At 43.7% G+C, this 20,611-nt stretch overlaps 1 protein-coding gene across 2 annotated transcripts; it reads right to left on the bottom strand.

The window, feature by feature from the left end:
* Positions 1-5,791: 5,791 nt before the first annotated feature.
* LOC115108047 (osteopetrosis-associated transmembrane protein 1-like) lies at positions 5,792-13,515 on the bottom strand. 2 transcript variants are annotated; one of them, XM_029631947.2, is made up of 6 exons: positions 13,034-13,508; positions 12,439-12,553; positions 11,599-11,696; positions 11,330-11,440; positions 9,755-9,920; positions 5,792-9,268 (listed from the first exon to the last, which is right to left on the bottom strand). In XM_029631947.2, exons 1-6 carry the CDS (start codon positions 13,418-13,420, stop codon positions 9,213-9,215), a joined length of 933 nt encoding a protein of 310 aa, XP_029487807.1. In that variant the 5' UTR covers positions 13,421-13,508; the 3' UTR covers positions 5,792-9,212. The 2 variants fall into 2 exon arrangements, with proteins under 2 accessions (XP_029487807.1, XP_029487808.1); XM_029631948.2 differs by lacking the exon at positions 5,792-9,268 and having other exon boundaries at positions 9,773-9,862; positions 13,034-13,515.
* Positions 13,516-20,611: the final 7,096 nt, after the last annotated feature.

Raw genomic sequence — 20,611 nt, 5'->3', positions numbered from 1 at the left:
ACATGTTCCGGGTTTCTTCCGATGACATTGAGAAATACACCACATCATGAACCTTTTGAGGATCTCAGGACCCATGCCAAATCTTTTTACTTTCCTGAGGGGGAATAGGCTTTGTCGTGCCCTCTTCACGACTGTCTTAGTGTGTTTGGACCATTCTAGTTTGTTGTTGATGTGGACACCAAGGAATTTGAAGCTCTCAACCTACTCCACTACAGCCCCGTCGATGAGAATGGGGACGTGCTCAGTGTTCCTTTTGCTGTAGTCCACAATCATCTCCTTAGTCTTGGTTACGTTGAGGGATAGGTTATTATTCTGGCACCATCCGGCCAGGTATCTGACCTCCCTATAGGCTGTCTCGTTAAATAACAAATTAGGCACATTTGGGCAGTCTTCATACAATTTTTGTGTTTACTTATAGCTTCCTGTGCCAACCGGAAGTGCCTTTAATTGGGTCACACTGTCTGTTTTGAAGGGTTAGAAAAGTCATATCTCTCCAAAACTTCATATGTGTGACTAGGTAACCCTCCTAAACTGTAAATCAGTCATTTCTCCCAATAGATGTCAAAGAAAAGCTCTCACACGCACACACAGCAAGGATGGAGTTAAAAAGTGCGGTTCTTAAAGACACAGAGAGCAGGCAATGGCATTACCATAATCTCTAGGCCGTGCCGAGTTCAACGAGATATCCCGCTTGACCGTAGCTTGCTCGGTCTAAGCGCAGCGACCATTAGAAAATTAGGCCCAAAATTAAGCCTGCCCCACAACGTCATTTGCTTTTGGGTGACAGAGAGTGAACCGTTAGGGTGAGAAGCACAATTCGACCTCAGGTACGTTCCTAAGGTCCTCCCGATCCGTGCAAGCCTAACCTTGACCGTGTGGCATTAACCCTTAATAGATAAAAGAAGGTGTTTACTTCAAAGAGTTTGCATTGACTTCTCTCCCCATAGGAATACATTGCCTGCACCCCTAAATTCAACCTGAAGCCTATATGGGTTATGAATGCCGTATGAACCTGTCTTTGGTAACAGTCCATCAGGCCAGTATGAGGTCTACCTGTGTTGATTCTGAGCTTCCTGGATCAACCGGAAGTGGTTAAAATCACCCTAAAAGTGTTTTTCCATTACCTGCCTGCAGTTTGATAGACATAGTGCATTCAACCCTGTGTAAATCAGTCAATTCTTAATGTAAGGACTTAAAACTCAGGATTCTGTAACAGCATACCCCAGTGAGGATATGTGTTGACTTATAGCTTCCTGTGCCAACCGGAAGTGCCATAATTGGTGTCTCAGGGGATGTTTCGAGGGGTTAAAAAAGTCAGATCTGTCCAAAACTTCATATGTGTGATTAGGCAACCCCCATGAACTGTAAATCAGTCATTTTTCCCATAAAATTTCAAAGGAAAACTAAATCACACAGACACACAACTTGGAAGGAGGGACGTATTGGGGTTTGTAGAGACAGACAGTGCCTCCAATAGTTAGCTTTGTTCGAGCTAAAAAAGAACCGTCAGACCTAGAGTTCCGAAACTTTAGAAACCTGTTCTAGACCTCAGGTCGATAGTGCGTGGTGAGTTACGTGGCTCTAGACGGTTCTCGGACCGAGAAACAGCTTCGTACATTTGCAATGACTTCAATTCATTTTGACCATTACGAAAATGGCGACATTTAGAAATGTCTCAGAGACACAAGACTAGGTGCATTGCGACCGTCTCGGCCCATATAGACAGACCCCAACGTTTCGGTCCAATAGCTCATTCAAGGACCCCGTAGCAAGTCATGGAAAAAAGTGGATTTTCAGCACCAATTAGGGTTTTGCTCGGACGCCAAATGACCGATCGAGCCGAAACTTGGGATTCGGGGTCGCCTCAGCTAGGCCTACACATAACATAAGAAATGGACCCGCAGCTAGAACGTAACTACGTGTTTTATGTTTTTTTTATGGTTTGAACATAAGACGTTGTGAATTTTGGGCCAGCTCTGAAGTATGTGATAGTTGGCTACTAAACGAGTTGGAAAAAGTGGGTTTAGTGTCAGTTTGTATCAATTTGTTGTCAGAATGATATCTAATTGACTGATGGACGGTGACTTGCTGGTGACTCTTGTCCATTTGCAATATGTTTAAACAGTGAGGTACCATCACCAAAAGTGACATTCTGAAATCAACCCTAACGAGCCATTGAGATGAACCAGAATCACTGCCCAGCCATCCCGAGTTCATCGGGCCAGTCAATTTCACATTCCTGCATGGTTTTTATAGCATGAGAAATTTGTGATGGTACCTGCCCATTGAACCATATTGCAAATGCACAGTGACTTTGCAAAAGTGAGAAAACATAAACAAATGGACATGATGAAATCAACACAACGAGTGATGGAAAGGTACAACTATCACTGCTCGGCCACCCTGTGTTCATCAGGCCAGTCAATTTAGCATTTTTGAGCATGTCAAATTTCATATGGTAATTGTCCATTGAACCATATTGCTTCTGGTCAGCGGGGGGGTGGCACCGGGATCCTCATCTCTCCCAAGTGGTCATTCTCTCTTTCTCCCCTTACCCATCTGTCTATTGCCTCCTTTGAATTCCATGCTGTCACAGTTACCAGCCCTTTCAAGCTTAACATCCTTATCATTTATCGCCCTCCAGGTTCCCTCGGAGAGTTCATCAATGAGCTTGATGCCTTGATAAGCTCCTTTGCTGAGGACGGCTCACCTCTCACAGTTCTGGGCGACTTTAACCTCCCCACGTCTACCTTTGACTCATTCCTCTCTGCCTCCTTCTTTCCACTCCTCTCCTCTTTTGACCTCACCCTCTCACCTTCCCCCTACTCACAAGGCAGGCAATACGCTCGACCTCATCTTTACTAGATGCTGTTCTTCCACTAACCTCATTGCAACTCCCCTCCAAGTCTCCGACCACTACCTTGTATCCTTTTCCCTCTCGCTCTCGCTCTGCCTCCTCAACCCTCCTCTCCTCCCTTTCTGCATCCCTTGATTCTCTATGTCCCCTATCCTCCAGGCCGGCTCGGTCCTCCCGCTCCGTGGCTCGACGACTCATTGCGAGCTCACAGAACAAGGCTCCGGGCAGCCGAGCGGAAATGGAGGAAAACTCGCCTCCCTGCGGACCTGGCATCCTTTCACTCCCTCCTCTCTACATTTTCCTCTTCTGTCTCTGCTGCTAAAGCCACTTTCTTCCACTCTAAATTCCAAGCATCTGCGTCTAACCCTAGGAAGCTCTTTGCCACCTTCTCCTCCCTCCTGAATCCTCCCCCCCCCCTCCTCCCTCTCTGCAGATGACTTCGTCAACCATTTTGAAAAGAAGGCCGACGACATCCGATCCTCGTTTGCTAAGTCAAACGACACCGCTGGTTCTGCTCACACTGCCCTACCCTGTGCTCTGACCTCTTTCTCCCCTCTCTCTCCAGATGAAATCTCACGTCTTGTGACGGCCGGCCGCCCAACAACCTGCCCGCTTGACCCTATCCCCTCCTCTCTTCTCCAGACCATTTCCGGAGACCTTCTCCCTTACCTCACCTCGCTCATCAACTCATCCCTGACCGCTGGCTACGTCCCTTCCGTCTTCAAGAGAGCGAGAGTTGCACCCCTTCTGAAAAAACCTACACTCGATCCCTCCGATGTCAACAACTACAGACCAGTATCCCTTCTTTCTTTTCTCTCCAAAACTCTTGAACGTGCTGTCCTTGGCCAGCTCTCCCGCTATCTCTCTCAGAATGACCTTCTTGATCCAAATCAGTCAGGTTTCAAGACTAGTCACTCAACTGAGACTGCTCTTCTCTGTATCACGGAGGCCCTCCGCACTGCTAAAGCTAACTCTCTCTCCTCTGCTCTCATCCTTCTAGACCTATCGGCTGCCTTCGATACTGTGAACCATCAGATCCTCCTCTCCACCCTCTCCGAGTTGGGCATCTCCGGCGCGGCCCACGCTTGGATTGCGTCCTACCTGACAGGTCGCTCCTACCAGGTGGCGTGGCGAGAATCTGTCTCCTCACCACGCGCTCTCACCACTGGCGTCCCCCAGGGCTCTGTTCTAGGCCCTCTCCTATTCTCGCTATACACCAAGTCACTTGGCTCTGTCATAACCTCACATGGTCTCTCCTATCATTGCTATGCAGACGACACACAATTAATCTTCTCCTTTCCCCTTCTGATGACCAGGTGGCGAATCGCATCTCTGCATGTCTGGCAGACATATCAGTGTGGATGACGGATCACCACCTCAAGCTGAACCTCGGCAAGACGGAGCTGCTCTTCCTCCCGGGGAAGGACTGCCCGTTCCATGATCTCGCCATCACGGTTGACAACTCCATTGTGTCCTCCTCCCAGAGCGCTAAGAACCTTGGCGTGATCCTGGACAACACGCTGTCGTTATCAACTAACATCAAGGCGGTGGCCCGTTCCTGTAGGTTCATGCTCTACAACATCCGCAGAGTACGACCCTGCCTCACACAGGAAGCGGCGCAGGTCCTAATCCAGGCACTTGTCATCTCCCGTCTGGATTACTGCAACTCGCTGTTGGCTGGGCTCCCTGCCTGTGCCATTAAACCCCTACAACTCATCCAGAACGCCGCAGCCCGTCTGGTGTTCAACCTTCCCAAGTTCTCTCACGTCACCCCGCTCCTCCGCTCCCTCCACTGGCTTCCAGTTGAAGCTCGCATCCGCTACAAGACCATGGTGCTTGCCTACGGAGCTGTGAGGGGAACGGCACCTCAGTACCTCCAGGCTCTGATCAGGCCCTACACCCAAACAAGGGCACTGCGTTCATCCACCTCTGGCCTGCTCGCCTCCCTACCACTGAGGAAGTACAGTTCCCGCTCAGCCCAGTCAAAACTGTTCGCTGCTCTGGCCCCCCAATGGTGGAACAAACTCCCTCACGACGCCAGGACAGCGGAGTCAATCACCACCTTCCGGAGACACCTGAAACCCCACCTCTTTAAGGAATACCTAGGATAGGATAAAGTAATCCCTCTCACCCCCCCTCCCCCTGAAAAGATTTAGATGCACTACTGTTCCACTGGAGGTCATAAGGTGAATGCACCAATTTGTAAGTCGCTCTGGATAAGAGCGTCTGCTAAATGACTTAAATGTAAAAAAAATGTATGTAAATGTTCTACAGCTGCAACATCGAGAGCATCCTGACCGGTTGCATCATCCTGACCGGTTGCATCATTGCCTGGTACGGCAATTGCTCGGCCTCCACTTCAGAGGGTAGTGCGTACGGCCCAGTGTTGGCTTCATAATATCGACAGAAACATGGCAAACGTTGTTTATAATCAATCCTCAAGGTGTTTTTCAAATATCTATTTTTTATATGGGGGATTGGAAATGATGCAGACAATTATGCAGACAACATTGATGGAAGCCACAATCTGCAATATTAAAGCTGATCCATGACAATCTTTAGCCCTTTACAGAAAATCATTTAGACATTTTCCTGCTTTTTTCACTTTTGAGCGTGACATTTTGGGTGCTGAAATCAGCAAATTACATCATGTTAGTAGAAAATACCAGATGTATGATTTTCAAAGCAGTAGACATTTGTTGATATCAAACTATTACTATCTATAAACTGTTAAATGTTAAATGTAAAATGTTAAATGTTATAAACAGCTGAATGCTAACACTGGAAAAATAATCAAGTAATTTGAAAATCCATTACAGTTACTGAATGACATTATTCATGGGGGAAATAGTATGATTCAAATTTAAATCAATGGATTTAATTCTCGGTGACTAAAACGTGTTGAACTACACTACCAGTCAAAAGAACATCTACTCATTCAAAGGTTTTTCTTTATTTTTACTATTTTCTACATTGTAGAATAATTGTGAAAACATCAAAACTATGGAATAACACATATGGAATCATGTAGTAACCAAAAAAGTGTTAAACCTCTTAAGGATTAGCCCCTTTTTTACACTCTCGCCTAAAATAACATTCTTGGTACCATTTGAAAGGAAACACCTTGAAGTTTATGGAAATGTGAAAGGGATGTAGTAGAATACAACACAATAGAACTGGTAAAAGATAATACAAAGAAAAATAACTGTTTTAATTTTTTAACCATCATCTTAAGAGAAAGGGCATGTATTACTCTAGCCCAGGTGCAATTTAGATTTTGGCCACTAGATGGCATCAGTGTATATGTAAAGTTTTAGACTTATCATATGAACCATTGCATTTCTGTTAAAAAAATTGTATGAAGACTGCCCAAATGTGCCTAATTTGTTTATTAATAACTTATGTTCAAAATTGCGCACTCTTCTCAAACAATAGCATGGTATTCCTTCACTGTAATAGCTCATGTAAATTGGACAGTGCAGTTAGCTTAAAGTATTGTTAATCTTTCTGCCAATATGTCCTGGGAAATTTTCTTGTTACTTACAACCTAATTCTAGTCACATTAGCCTACGTAAGCTCAACCGTCCCATGGAAAGGACACCGATCCCAAAGAAGTTTTTAAACAAATCAAAATTAATTTTATATTTCGTTCTTCAAAATAGCTACCCTTTGCCTTGATGACAGCTTTGCACACGCTTGGCATTCTCTCAACCAGCTTCACCTGGAATGCTTTTCAAAGTCTTGAAGGAGTTCCCACAGATGCTGAGCACTTGTTGGCTGCTTTTCCTTCACACTGTGGTCCGACTCCACCGAAACCATCTCAATTTGGTTGAGGTCAGGGGATTGTGGAGGCCAGGTAATCTGATGCAGCATTCCATCACTGTCCTTCTTCGTAAAACGTTTGATCGATAGTGTGTGTGTGTATATATATATATATATACACACACATACGAATGAAGGTAGAAATAACTTTAATAAGCATTAACACTTTTTTTAAACCTTATCCGTCATTGACCCACCCATTTGACATTTTACTGCATGGTTAGGAGCTAGTAACATAAGCATTTTGCTGCACCCGCTATAACATTTGCTAAACTGTGTACGTGACCAAAAAACATTGATTTGTTCAGACCATTCCTTCATACATAATCTTTTCAGATCCCTGATATCCTTCATCTTTGTCCTCTTCAATGCGAACTACAGGTTTTAAATGGCTTTCAAGTACAGAGAGCGATTTTATGGCCAATTAACCATTTCTTTGTGGATTTTGATATGTGCTTGGGGATATTGTCTTGCTAGCAGGTCTATTTGTGGCCAAGTTTCAGCCTCCTGGCAAAAATGTTCTGGTACTACGTAAAGTTCATGATACCATTGACCTTAACCAGGGCCCCAGGACCAGTGGAAGCCCCATAACAAAGATCCACTATATTTTACAGTAGAGGGGTTTATTTTCTGCAGAAGCATCTTTCTTCTGATGCAAAACATTCCACTGGTATGAGTGGCCAAAGAGCTCGATTTTCATGTCATCTGACCATAGCACCAGTTCCAATCCAAGTGCAAATGCCATTTAGCAAGCTCCAGGCGTTTACATTTGTTGGATGACAGGAAAAAGAGCACTTTGCTCACATTGAATACGTGGACATCTATAAGTACCTAGGTGTCTGGCTAGACTGCAAACTCTCCTTCCAGACTCACATCAAACATCTCCAATCGAAAATCAAATCAAGAGTCGGCTTTCTATTCCGCAACAAAGCCTCCTTCACTCACGCCGCCAAGCTTACCCTAGTAAAACTGACTATCCTACCGATCCTCGATTTCGGCGATGTCATCTACAAAATGGCTTCCAACACTCTACTCAGCAAACTGGATGCAGTCTATCATAGTGCCATCCGTTTTGTCACCAAAGCACCTTATACCACCCACCACTGCGACTTGTATGCTCTAGTCGGCTGGCCCTCGCTACATATTCGTCGCCAGACCCACTGGCTCCAGGTCATCTACAAGTCCATGCTAGGTAAAGCTCCGCCATATCTCAGTTCACTGGTCACGATGGCAACACCCATCCGTAGCACACGCTCCAGCAGGTGTATCTCACTGATCATCCCTAAAGCCAACACCTCATTTGGCCGCCTTTCGTTCCAGTACTCTGCTGCCTGTGACTGGAACGAACTGCAAAATCGCTGAAGTTGGAGACTTTTATCTCCCTCACCAACTTCAAACATCAGCTATCCGAGCAGCTAACCGATCGCTGCAGCTGTACATAGTCTATTGGTAAATAGCCCACCCATTTTCACCTACCTCATTCCCATACTGTTTTTATACTGTTTTTTATTTTTATTTATTTATTTACTTTTCTGCTCTTTTGCACACCAATATCTCTACCTGTACATGACCATCTGATCATTTATCACCCCAGTGTTAATCTGCAAAATTGTATTATTCGCCTACCTCCTCATGCCTTTTGCACACATTGTATATAGACTGCCCATTTTTTTTCTACTGTGTTATTGACTTGTTAATTGTTTACTCCATGTGTAACTCTGTGTTGTCTGTTCACACTGCTATGCTTTATCTTGGCCAGGTCGCAGTTGCAAATGAGAACTTGTTCTCAACTAGCCTACCTGGTTAAATAAAGGTGAAATAAAATAAAAATAAGGGAAGGGTGATGGAGTAGTGAAAACAGGGGTGCCAATTATTTTCTCTGAGCAATTGTATTAGTAAATGAATATCATTTATATATTTTTTTGCATGCAATACAGAACATTTGTATTATTTGATAGTCTTTTTTGCTCATCTTTCCCAAATGTGACCAATAATTTTGGACCTCAGCTGTCATCCACTTTTACACGGTAGGTATATGTCACATCTAAGAGACATCAAGTGCTTTCTGTCTGCCAGTCTGTGTCACAGCGGCATTACAGTAGAGACAAAATCCATTTCTCATCTCTTGACACATAATTAAATACAAAAAATAGACTAACTCCCCATTGCTTTTAAATCAGCAGCAGGTCATGGTGCATTTCTATTGTTTGTTGTAGAAGCAATGGGTGGGGTGGGGGTAGGCGGTTCAAAGCGGGACATGAACAGTGCAATTATAACTAATCTTCTGTTACAAATATTCTGTTTCCGTTTGCTATAATATCTTAGGAAAAAAAATACTGATGATTGGCATCCTTCTCGCCCACAGGGGGAGCTCTTTTTGACTTCTCTGTCATTACAGAACTGGTTGAAACCACAGTCACAGAGGAAATGACATTTGCATACAGGAGAGGTTTTGGACAAACCAAAGGAACATTCCTTCTCATCCTCTTCCATTTCTTCATCATAATGCTTTCTTCCTTATTCTTCTCTCTCCTCAGCTTAACCTGTCCTGGATGTTCACGAGGCTGGTGTTAGACTTGGCTCGTTTGGCTGGAGAGAAATCAGGAAGTGTTACTGTTAGCCACCATCCATCACCTCTAAACAACATTTAAAACAGGAACATTTCATCTAAGATTGTTGATTCACCATAATGACATGTGTCAAAGAAACAACGTAAGGTATTACTCTGACTCTCCGGCTTAGATCGTTAGTAGGCCCAAAACCCACTATTAACAAGGAAACCCCTAAACTGCTCCCCTCCACCACTCCCAACACCCTGAATTACCTCACCCCTCCTTCTCAAGCCCACATTATTAGGGGCACTCATTGAAGAACTCCCTTCTCCCCTTCAATAAAATCTCTATAAACCAGGAAAATGCATGCAGGAGACACCCCAGCTTCCATACATACTTCACTTTAAAAGCCTGTGACACCCCAATAAACCCCCTCACCCTACAGCCTCCCACCCCTACAGCCTCCCACCCAACCAACCCGTCAAAACTCTGCAACAATGGATGTTTTAAGCTGGTTACTCACGGTGTATGAGCTTGCGTTTCTTTTGTTCCGAGTGAAGGAAACTGCTCAAGTAGAAGATGATGGGCAGAAAGAGCATGAAGCTGGACACGGCGATGACAGGAACATTCTCTGCCCGGGGGAAGGAACAATTGAAATTCTTGCTCCACAGTCTGCGGGTCATATTCATCTGAAACAAGGCAAGAATCCCCCCCACCCACCATCAACACAAGAGCTTAAAGAACCACAAAGTCTCTCTCACCCACTTCTCTATTCTTAAGTCACTCACTCTTTTTTGTCCATCTGACTCCCTTGCTCCATTTCTGGCTTTGGCCTTGTCTCTAGTGCCCCTTTCTAGTTACTAGTCTCTACGTCACCTCCTCCTTTGAAACTCACTGGCACCACCAGAACTAGGGTGTGTCCCAATAATCTCTCCTTGTTCTGAAGTATGCACCCATTCACTACTCCACACAAGTTTAAAAGCATTGGATTGGTGTTGGCTTGGGCTAGAGGGATTTTCCATACCAGTCATTTCCTTTCATATCCATGAAGGAAATTGAGCAAGCGTTCATCCACCTCTGGCCTGCTCGCCTCCCTACCACTGAGGAAGTACAGTTCCCGCTCAGCCCAGTCAAAACTGTTCGCTGCTCTGGCCCCCCAATGGTGGAACAAACTCCCTCACGACGCCAGGACAGCGGAGTCAATCACCACCTTCCGGAGACACCTGAAACCCCACCCCTTTAAGGAATACCTAGGATAGGATAAAGTAATCCTTCTCGCCCCCTCCCCCTTAAAAGATTTAGATGCACTATTGTAAAGTGGCTGTTCCACTGGATGTCATAAGGTGAATGCACCAATTTGTAAGTCGCTCTGGATAAGAGCGTCTGCTAAATGACTTAAATGTAAATGTAAGTGCACACTTTGACAGAAAGGAGTGATGATTGGGCCGCAACCCTGGTGACATCTCGCTGTTTCTTTCTCAATGGCTACGTTTTGACAGGCAATTATTGGCAAAAGATCTGATCTAATTAATCAAACAACCAATTTGTCTGCATGTCTAAACACAAAACACATACTTCCACATATCTATTAGTTGTTCTCTCACTGAAGTGGGGAAGCTTGCTAAACTTCTCCAATGTATTTTGCAGTCTCCTGGGCACTAGTGCACAAACAGAATTCCACTATATATAGCACAAAAACTTTGACAGTATTGAGAGTACATTCCATATCTTTAGTGTACATTATACATTAATGTAGTCTCATGTGGCCATCCTTCCAAATCTCATCTCGTTGACTTGATTATTGAAAGTCTGTTGTACTTCAGTATTAGATTTTGAATTTGAATGGGAGCACGGGCATTCAACACTTGCATTTTATTGGCTCTGAGGTAGAAATAAGAAATATTTAATTGGTTTGATAAGTGTAAACGTGTCACTAGTTTCCATCTCGATGCCATCATAATCCACCCCTTTTTAATGGTCTTTCTGAGGAGAACTTCACCAGGCTTTAAAACAGTATGTGACAAGCCTGGGCTTCAGAGGCTAACATGAATGACAAGGCACAAGATGTAATGACAAACTGTGGCTGTGAAATACATACAGAGTCCTCGATGTCTATGCAGAGTGTGCGATTCTTCTCCATGCGGCTGTACAGCTCATTCAGTCCTCTGTATGTGGCCTTGCACTCCTTACATAGCGCTGAGTGGTTCCCCTGGAAAAAAATTTAATCACACAAAAAGGTGGAAACCGTTTTAGTTATTTATAAACTTCATCTCTATACTCCCCTCTCCCTCCCTAGTGATTTTAGATGCATTTTGGTATGCACTAGCTAAACAATCTTTCTCTATTTGACTTACAACAGTGACCCACCTGTTGGAACTTCTCAAAACATCTGAGGGACTGGTTGAGAGTGGCCATGAAGTAAAGGGTGTCATTGGTCAGGCTGTGGAGTCCCAGGCTTACACAACCTTAGAAACAGGAAGTCAGATATCATTCAGAAATGATGTACCATGGCAGGGTTGAAGATCAAACTTATATACTCTGCCTCCTGGCACACATCAATTATATTCAAAGAATCTATCACAAAGGAAAGGAGGCAAGGAGAGGAAGCAAGGGACTTATTGAGACATATAAAAGGTAATAATATACAATGAGCATACAAAACATTAAGAACACCTGCTCTGTCCATAACAGACTGACCAGGTGAAAGTTTATTCATTATTAATGTCACTTGTTAAATCCACTTCAATCAATGTAGATGAAGTGAAGGAGACAGGTTAAAAAAGTAACAATCGAGACATGGATTGTGTACGTGTGCCATTCAGAGGGTGAATGGGCAAGACAAGTGTGTTTGAACAGGGTATGGTAGTAGGTGCCAGTTTGTGTCAAGAACTGCAACACTGCAGGGTCTCACACTCAACAGTTTCCCGTGTGTATCAAGGATGGCCCACCACCCAAAGGACATCCAGTCAAGTTAATACAACTGTGGGAAGCATTGGAGTCAACATAGGCCAGCATCCCTGTGAAATGCTTGACACCTTGTAGAGTCCATGCCCCGACAAATTAACACTGTTCTGAGGGCAAAGGGGGTGGGGGAGATGCAACTCAATATTAGGAAGGTGTTCCTAATGGTTGGTATACATGAGTACATATCAGCAATAACAAACAAAAAATGCTTAATGTGTTTATAATAGAAAACAGTCCACCTACTGTTACATTCTGAACCAGTCCAGATGTCCTCCAGGTTGTTGTAGAGCAGGAACACCAACATCAGCCTATCAGAACGCAGGAGGCTGTCTCTGCAGCTCACATTCCCTGGGCCCATCTGGAAACAGACACACAAGCAGTCTCACTGAGGGCGTTTACCATCCCTATTGTTTATTATGACTAATTACATTATCTTATATTGAGGATTCAGTGGATACAGCTTAAAGTACTGAGAAATTGATGAGACAAAACATTGCCATTAGGCTATAGGATACACATTTAATCCACATTATGGCAAGTCAGTCATGGCTTTTGTTCTCCTAGTCACCAGGCATGTGACTAGGATGGCTAATCTTGTGATCTCCTATTTCCCCTACTACACAATACACACCCCACCACTATACACTTTGTACTGCAGCCAGGGTCTTACCAGCAACGGTCCCATGACGCATGTGACAGTGGCGCACTTATTAACCCATAGATTATATCTTAATTAACCCGCAGCACAGGGCAAAAACATGGAAACGCTTAATATTAAAAACACAATGATAAACTCAAAGAAGTCCTCTGAGAAAACACAAATGTTAACTTAGCCTACCTGGTCTGATGATATGTTTGTGTAAATGTCCATAAGGTTGTCGTAGGAACCATAACAATTTTGGCACACTTTGACAGGACGCGCGGCGGACACCAAACAATTTACATATGTTGAATACCGCTGCCCAAAGATAGCCAGCAGCTCGACGCAGTAATCGCTGACCTCCAGATCTTCTGGAAACGCCGACAACAGATTGAGAGAAAAATAGGAACCGCGGCTAGGGTGAAACACCGGCGACTGCGGCGCCACTATCGCAGCGAGCTGCTTCAATCCGTCTGCGCTCAGCTCTGAACCCAGGATGGTGTGGTTCACAGCGACAGTCGACGTTTGAGCATTGCCATAATATAGCAACGCTATCAATAACGCAGCCACCTGGAAGATATACATGTTTGAAGAAGCACCTTCCGAACCGTGACTGTATTCCAAAACTCACTCTTCATAACAGTCCATCACTTCCTGTTCCTGGTGTGTAAAGCACGCGATGTAGGGTAGGGTGATTGGTTGAGCCTTCTTGAGTGCGTGACGTCCCTCTGAGCCCTAAGCAAAACACAAAACATGGCGGACACTTTTACACTACTGTGGAGAGAATATACTGTTTGGATTCTTTATATACAATAGAAATAAGCTGAAACATTTTTATGTAATTAATTTCATTATTCTTTTGGACAAATTTCATGTACACAAATGTACATTTACAAACAGAACCACATTTTTGTACCCTACAAAAAGAAATTGAACTGTATTTTAAGACGGTTAAATGCTCTACTAACAAAAAAGCTGTTAGAATTGTAAGTATATGTATGTTCCTTAAGGTCCTTGTGTAATTGTAATGTGATATTTTACCCCCTAGCTCGATTGTCCATTGTTTGTAATCTATGTATGCTTGCGTTCCCTCATGTGCTTTATGTATTGATTTGTTGTTAATAAAAAAAAACATAAAAAAATAAAAAACATGGCGGACAATTTCTCTTGCATCGGATCTGAAACCATATTGTAATTAAACAGGCAGGGAGCAGGTCTCGAACCCACGACCTTCTAGCCCGAAGTCCAGCGCGCCATCGACTGTGTGGCAGATTTTATAAACCCAGGGTCGTTACAATATATATATATTTTTTAACCTTTATTTAACAAGGCAGTTAATAACAAATTCTTAGTTACATTGACGGCCTCCCAGGGAACTAAAATAGAGACATAAAAAAGGAACTAAGGTCAGGACGTGACACTATGCTATGGAAATAGCATGTGTTCGTAATCTTTTGTATAGTCAGTGTATATGTTTTGTACATAATAAAGAAAATCTATTATGGGTAAACATATAAATATTACTCCCAGTGTTGATTAAAGCACAGAATGAGTGGAATCATGAACAGTGGTTTGTTCGTTATGTTCGCCTGTGTCCTCCTGATTTGCCTCCTGGATTTGCTATTTTAGCATTCACATTCACCACTCTCTCAAATGGCTAACATCTCCATCTCCATCAGTCTGAGACTTGAAACAAACTCACAGTAGGCTCAAGTAGGCAACTACACTGTAAAAATTAAAGGTTCCTGGATGATCCTTGAGGATAATTTAAGTTAAAAACCAACTTTAAGGTTCCTGTAGGATCCTTTAGTATAATATAAGGTAAAAAAAATAAAAATAAAACTTACGGTTAATATAAGAACCTATACACCGTCATCTGTTTGTTTTTGAACCCTGTAGACTTAAGGGGTGCTTTGAAGAAGCCTTTTCAAAAGAGGGGTTCATTTTGGAACCACCAGTGTGCTCATGAGGAAACGGTGTATAATTCAAATTGAGAACGTTGGTCCAAAGACAACTGGAAGCGGGAAGCGCGCGAATGGTTGGAGAGATGCGACAGATAAGAGATGACTTGCAACAGATCGATGTGAAAGGTGAGTGAACCTTAGCTATTTGCTAACTAAGATAGTAGTTTGATTAATTACTATCAAATAACAAAAAATCAATACATAATGTAATTTACTCTTCGTTTTTCATCATCTAGCCAAGCTACACAGCCTGTAATGTTAGCTGGTAATTGTTGTATAAGTGTTGGTACGTTTTTGCTAACGTTAGCTAACTTTAGCCCCATTCCGTACAAATGTGCGCAACCGCAACATTCAAACGAGGCTACAAAGAAAACGAATGGGACTGTAGTTACTGTGTTAACTTCAAAATCTGGGGTGTGAACTAGGTTTCTATTCAAGTGTTGATCAACATGGTAATTGGAGAAAAGTTTAAAAAACGGACCCTCCGTTACATCGTGGCGTGTCATGTCGTAACGTACAGCACGCATAAAGCAACTATTTCTGTCTTACAATCTCTCTTCACCAGGTGTAGGACTTCTCTCATCCTTTAAAAACAAGAAATGGACAGTGACGGGGGTAAGGGGGGGATACCTAGTCATTTTTTGCATCATCATTGCATGCGATCATCATTCTCAAAGCCGCTGTTTACTTCTAAGATCACTTTAGCATCGCCCTAAAAACCTGATTCAAATTCGACACAAACCTTCAAAAGGTATGTAATACACATTATATAAACTCTCTATAGTGTTTATTTACATTTTAGAAGCGATAAGGTGATAAGCAATTTTCCCACACAACATCTCTCCTTCTCACTATCATGCATTAGTTTCGCTTCCCCACCCGCCATTTTTAAAAAGATCCGACGGGGCTCATTTGCCTGCTTGAATTATGCAGAAACGGGCAGTGTTTAGATCATGTAATTGATTCTGTTGGAAAGGGGAGAAATTGTGCTTTACAATGCTATTGACATTACAGTTGATCTTTTCACGCCCTGGTCGAAGTATTTTGTGGTAAGTATTTTGTGGTAAGTGGTTCTCAATCAGAGGCAGGTGTTTATTGTTGTCTCTGATTGGGAACCATATTTAGGCAGCCATATTCTTTGAGTGTTTCGTGGGTGATTGTCCTTAGTGTCTTTGGTCCTGTCTCTGTGTTAGTTTACGCAAGTATAGGCTGTTTCGGTTTTCGTTACGTTATTTGTTTTGTAGTGTTTGTATTTAGATTTGTGTTACGTTTGTTGAATAAACATGGATCGCAATCTACACGCTGCATTTTGGTCCGACTCTCCTTCACCACAAGAGAACCGTTACAGATCTGGAAGTATTACCTTTTTGGGGCGCTAAAATAAGGGCAATTGTAAGGACCAAGGCGATGTAGAAGTTTACGTTAGCTAGATTAAATATTGAGACATTTCGGTCATCATTTAAACTCATGATACACTCTCTCACCATCTCCTTCCATCCTCCTCCCTTTAGCCCATCCCTTTAGTACCTGGTTTATCCTGTCCAGGTCCAGTTAAGTGGTGGAGAGTTTGGGGGCTGTGAGCTCTGATCGAGAAATGTATCAACCTCCACGAACAGGTAAGACACACACACGCACGACCAAATGTAGGTTGTTACACTTGACAAAAAGAAGAATACATAAAACTGATCAGATTAATTAGATGCATTTTATATCAAATACTCATGTTGTTTATGTTGTGTTTGTGTCTAATTGATGTCTTTCAGGTTGGTGTATTGGGGCGGCCTGTTCTGTCCTCTGTATTTCAGACCATATCAAGACAATGTTTACAACTCATAATGGATCTACAAACAGGTTAGCCTCTAAATAATGTGATTGTATTTTCAGTGTGATTATAGTGCGTTCTGTGTTATGTGTGTTTTTTCCAATACAAACTGAATGGTGAATTATGGTATTTACGGTGTGAATTTTGGTTGTTCTGGAGGGTGAATGTTTGTCATTTTGATTTCTTTTTTATGTGAGAAGAGAAGTTTTTTCTTAGGGGAAGGTAAATGTTTATTTTTCATTCTGTATATTTGAGCAAAATTCAACTCTAGTTTAAGAACTGGGATAAACTACAAATCTCATTGTGGGGTATGCCACATGTTATAAAAATGGTTAAAGCTCCTAAACTGAATTACGTCATCAGCATGTTTACACTGTCCATACCGGCCTACACCTTTAATACCATAGGCAAAATTATTACTCCGTTTATTTAGACTATTAAAAGAGAGAGGAATAACCTAGCTAGATTACAGGTAAAGATTTAGAGAGGATTAAAGCTCCCTAACATGACTTCTGTTGACTTCTGATCCAAGATGGCGTAGCAGTCAGTCTTTGTCTTTGTCTTGTCCCCTGTGTATATATATGTTTCTTCGCGTTCTTTTAAATATTTTTCCTAAACATCAACTTCAAAATACTCTCCTGCAACCTGCCTCACCCAATGTGGTGTGGATCTGTTTTTTTCCCTAAAGTATTTCTATTTACCTCCGAACTGGAATACCTCAACTGAAGCTAGCTAGCTAACTAGCTACCAGCTACCAATTAGCTAACCACTGCTAGTGGTCATCAACTAACCTTTAGCTCGGAAAGCTCTCGCCAGTTTGTACAACGCTCTTCAAACCAGACCTATTTTTCTCTCCATATCCCCAAATTCCTAACACAAACTCTGAACCTTTTCATCTGGATCATCACAGCTAGCTAACCGCAACCCGTGTTGACTACTCCTGGCTAACTTTTCCGTCCCGGAGCAAGCACCAAATAGCCTGGGGCTAGCCCATGCTAGACCTATCTCCCGGCTCACTCCTGGGCTACAATATCCGGACCCCTTCTACTGCCGGTACGGGGCACGGAACCCCACTGAACCTCTACGACTGGAATACCGACAATCTGCCCGAGGATTCCAGCAGGCCCCTCAGGCGTGACGCCCGCTGAAGGCCCATTCTGCTAACCTGCTAGTTCTGCTAGCTACCTAGAGCTACTTGGAACACAACTAACACCACGACTGGTCTATCGACATCACCGCACGGAGAGGCAAAAACAGACTTACCCCCAACGCGACGTCCCCCAAACGCTAACTTTCTAGCCCCGGTCTACTAACTGCTAGCTTGCCTGCCCCGGTCTGCTAACTGCTAGCCATTGCTAACTGCTTGCTTGCTAACCCGGTCTGCTAACTGCTAGCTTGTTTAGCCCCAGCCTACTAACTGTTAGCATCGGCCTGCTAACTGTCTGAATCGCCCAGTCAGCCCAACCACTCACTGGACCCATACGCATACTTCTCTCTAATATCAATATGCCTTGTCCATTACTGTCCTGGTTAGTGATTACTGTCTTATTTCACTATAGAGCCTCTAGCCCTGCTCAATATGCCTTAACCAACCATGTTGCTCCACCTCCAACATATGCGATGACTTCACCTGGTTTAAACGTCTCTAGAGACTATATCTCTCTCATCATTACTCAATGCCTAGGTTTACCTCCAATGTACTCACATCCTACCTTAAATTTGTCTGTACACTATGCCTTGAATCTATGCTGTTGTGCCCAGAAACCTGCTCCTTTTCAAATCAAATCCAATTTTACTCTCTGTTCCGAACGTGCAAGACGGCCAGTTCGTATAGCATTTAGCCGTAACCTTACCCTAATTCTCCTCTGTCCCTCTGGTGATGTAGAGGTTAATCCAGGTCCTGCAGTGCCTAGCTCCACTCCCACTCCCCATGTGCTCTCATTTGTTGACTTCTGTAACCGTAAAAGCCTTGGTTTCATGCATGTTAACATTAGAAGTCTACTCCCTAAGTTTGTCTTACTCACTGCTTTAGCACACTCTGCTAACCCGGATGTTTTAGCCGTGTCTGAATCCTGGTTTAGGAAAACCACCAAAAACCCTGAAATCTCCATCGCTAACTATAACATTTTACGCCAAGATAGAACTGCCAAAGGGGGTGGTGTTGCAATCTACTGCAAAGATGTTCTGTATTACTATCTAAGTCTGTACCCAAACAATTCGAGCTTCTACTTCTAAAAATGCACCTTTCCAGAAACAAGTCTCTCACTGTTGCCGCTTGCTATAGACCTCCCTCTGCCCCCCGCTGTGCCCTCGATACCATATGTGAATTGATTGCCCCCCATCTATCTTCTGAGCTAGTGCTGCTAGGTGACCTAAACTGGGACATACTTAACACCCCGGCCATCCTACAATCCAAGCTTTATGCCCTCAATCTCACACAAATTATCAATGAACCTACCAGGTACAACTCAGGTACATCCCTCATAAATGTCATCCTAACTAACTCGCCCTCCAAATACACCTCTGCTGTTTTCAATCAAGATCTCAGCGATCACTGCCTCATTGCCTGCATCCATAATGGGTCTGCGACCAAACGACCACCCCTCATCACTGTCAAATGCTCCCTAAAACACTTCTGCCAGCAGGCCTTTCTAATCGACCTGGCCGGGGTATCCTGGAATGACATTGACCTCATCCCGTCAGTAGATGATGCCTGGCTATTCTTTAAAAGTGTCACGCCCTGGTCTTAGTGTTTTGTGTTTTCTTTATTATTTTGGTCAGGCCAGGGTGTGACATGGGTTATTTATGTGGTGTGTTTTGTCTAGGTTTTTTTTGTAGGTTATGGGATTGCGGTGTAGTATAGTTGTCTAGAAAAGTCTATGGTTGCTTGGAGTGGTTCTCAATCAGAGGCAGGTGTTTATCGTTGTCTCTGATTGGGAACCATATTTAGGCAGCCCACTCTGAGTGTTTCGTGGGTGATTGTTCCTGTCTCTGTTTGTTTGCACCAGATAGGGCTGGTTTGGTTTTTCGTTATTATCTTTATTAAACATGTATCAAGATAACCATGCTGCGTTTTGGTCCTCCTCTCCTTCGACGGAAGAAAACCTTAACAAAAAGTGCCTTCCTCACCATCTTAAATAAGCATGCCCAATTCAACAACAAAAAAATGAACTAGGAATAGGTATAGTCAACAACGCAGCCACTGCCAGCTAGCCTACTTCAGCAGTACTGTATCATTTTAATAATTTTAGTCAATAAGATTCTTGCTACGTAAGCTTAACTTTCTGAACATTCGAGACGTGTAGTCCACTTGTCATTCCAATCTCCTTTGCATTAGCGTAGCCTCGTCTGTAGCCTGTCAACTATGTGTCTGTCTATCCCTGTTCTCTCCTCTCTGCTCAGACCATACAAACGCTCCACACCGCGTGGCCGCGGCCACCCTAATCTGGTGGTCCTAGCGCGCACGACCCACGTGGAGTTCCAGGTCTCCGGTAGCCTCTGGAACTGCCGATCTGCGGCCAACAAGGCAGAGTTCATCTCAGCCTATGCCTCCCTCCAGTCCCTCGACTTCTTGGCACTGACGGAAACATGGATCACCACAGATAACACTGCTACTCCTACTGCTCTCTCTTCGTCCGCCCACGTGTTCTCGCACACCCCGAGAGCTTCTGGTCAGCGGGGTGGTGGCACCGGGATCCTCATCTCTCCCAAGTGGTCATTCTCTCTTTCTCCCCTTACCCATCTGTCTATCGCCTCCTTTGAATTCCATGCTGTTACAGTTACCAGCCCTTTCAAGCTTAACATCCTTATCATTTATCGCGCTCCAGGTTCCCTCGGAGAGTTCATCAATGAGCTTGATGCCTTGATAAGCTCCTTTCCTGAGGACGGCTCACCTCTCACAGTTCTGGGCGACTTTAACCTCCCCACGTCTACCTTTGACTCATTCCTCTCTGCCTCCTTCTTTCCACTCCTCTCCTCTTTTGACCTCAC

The sequence above is a fragment of the Oncorhynchus nerka genome, linkage group LG24 (genome assembly GCF_034236695.1).
Source record: "Oncorhynchus nerka isolate Pitt River linkage group LG24, Oner_Uvic_2.0, whole genome shotgun sequence".
Classification (NCBI taxonomy): domain Eukaryota; kingdom Metazoa; phylum Chordata; class Actinopteri; order Salmoniformes; family Salmonidae; genus Oncorhynchus; species Oncorhynchus nerka.
This window is presented reverse-complemented; position numbering and strand designations above follow the sequence as displayed.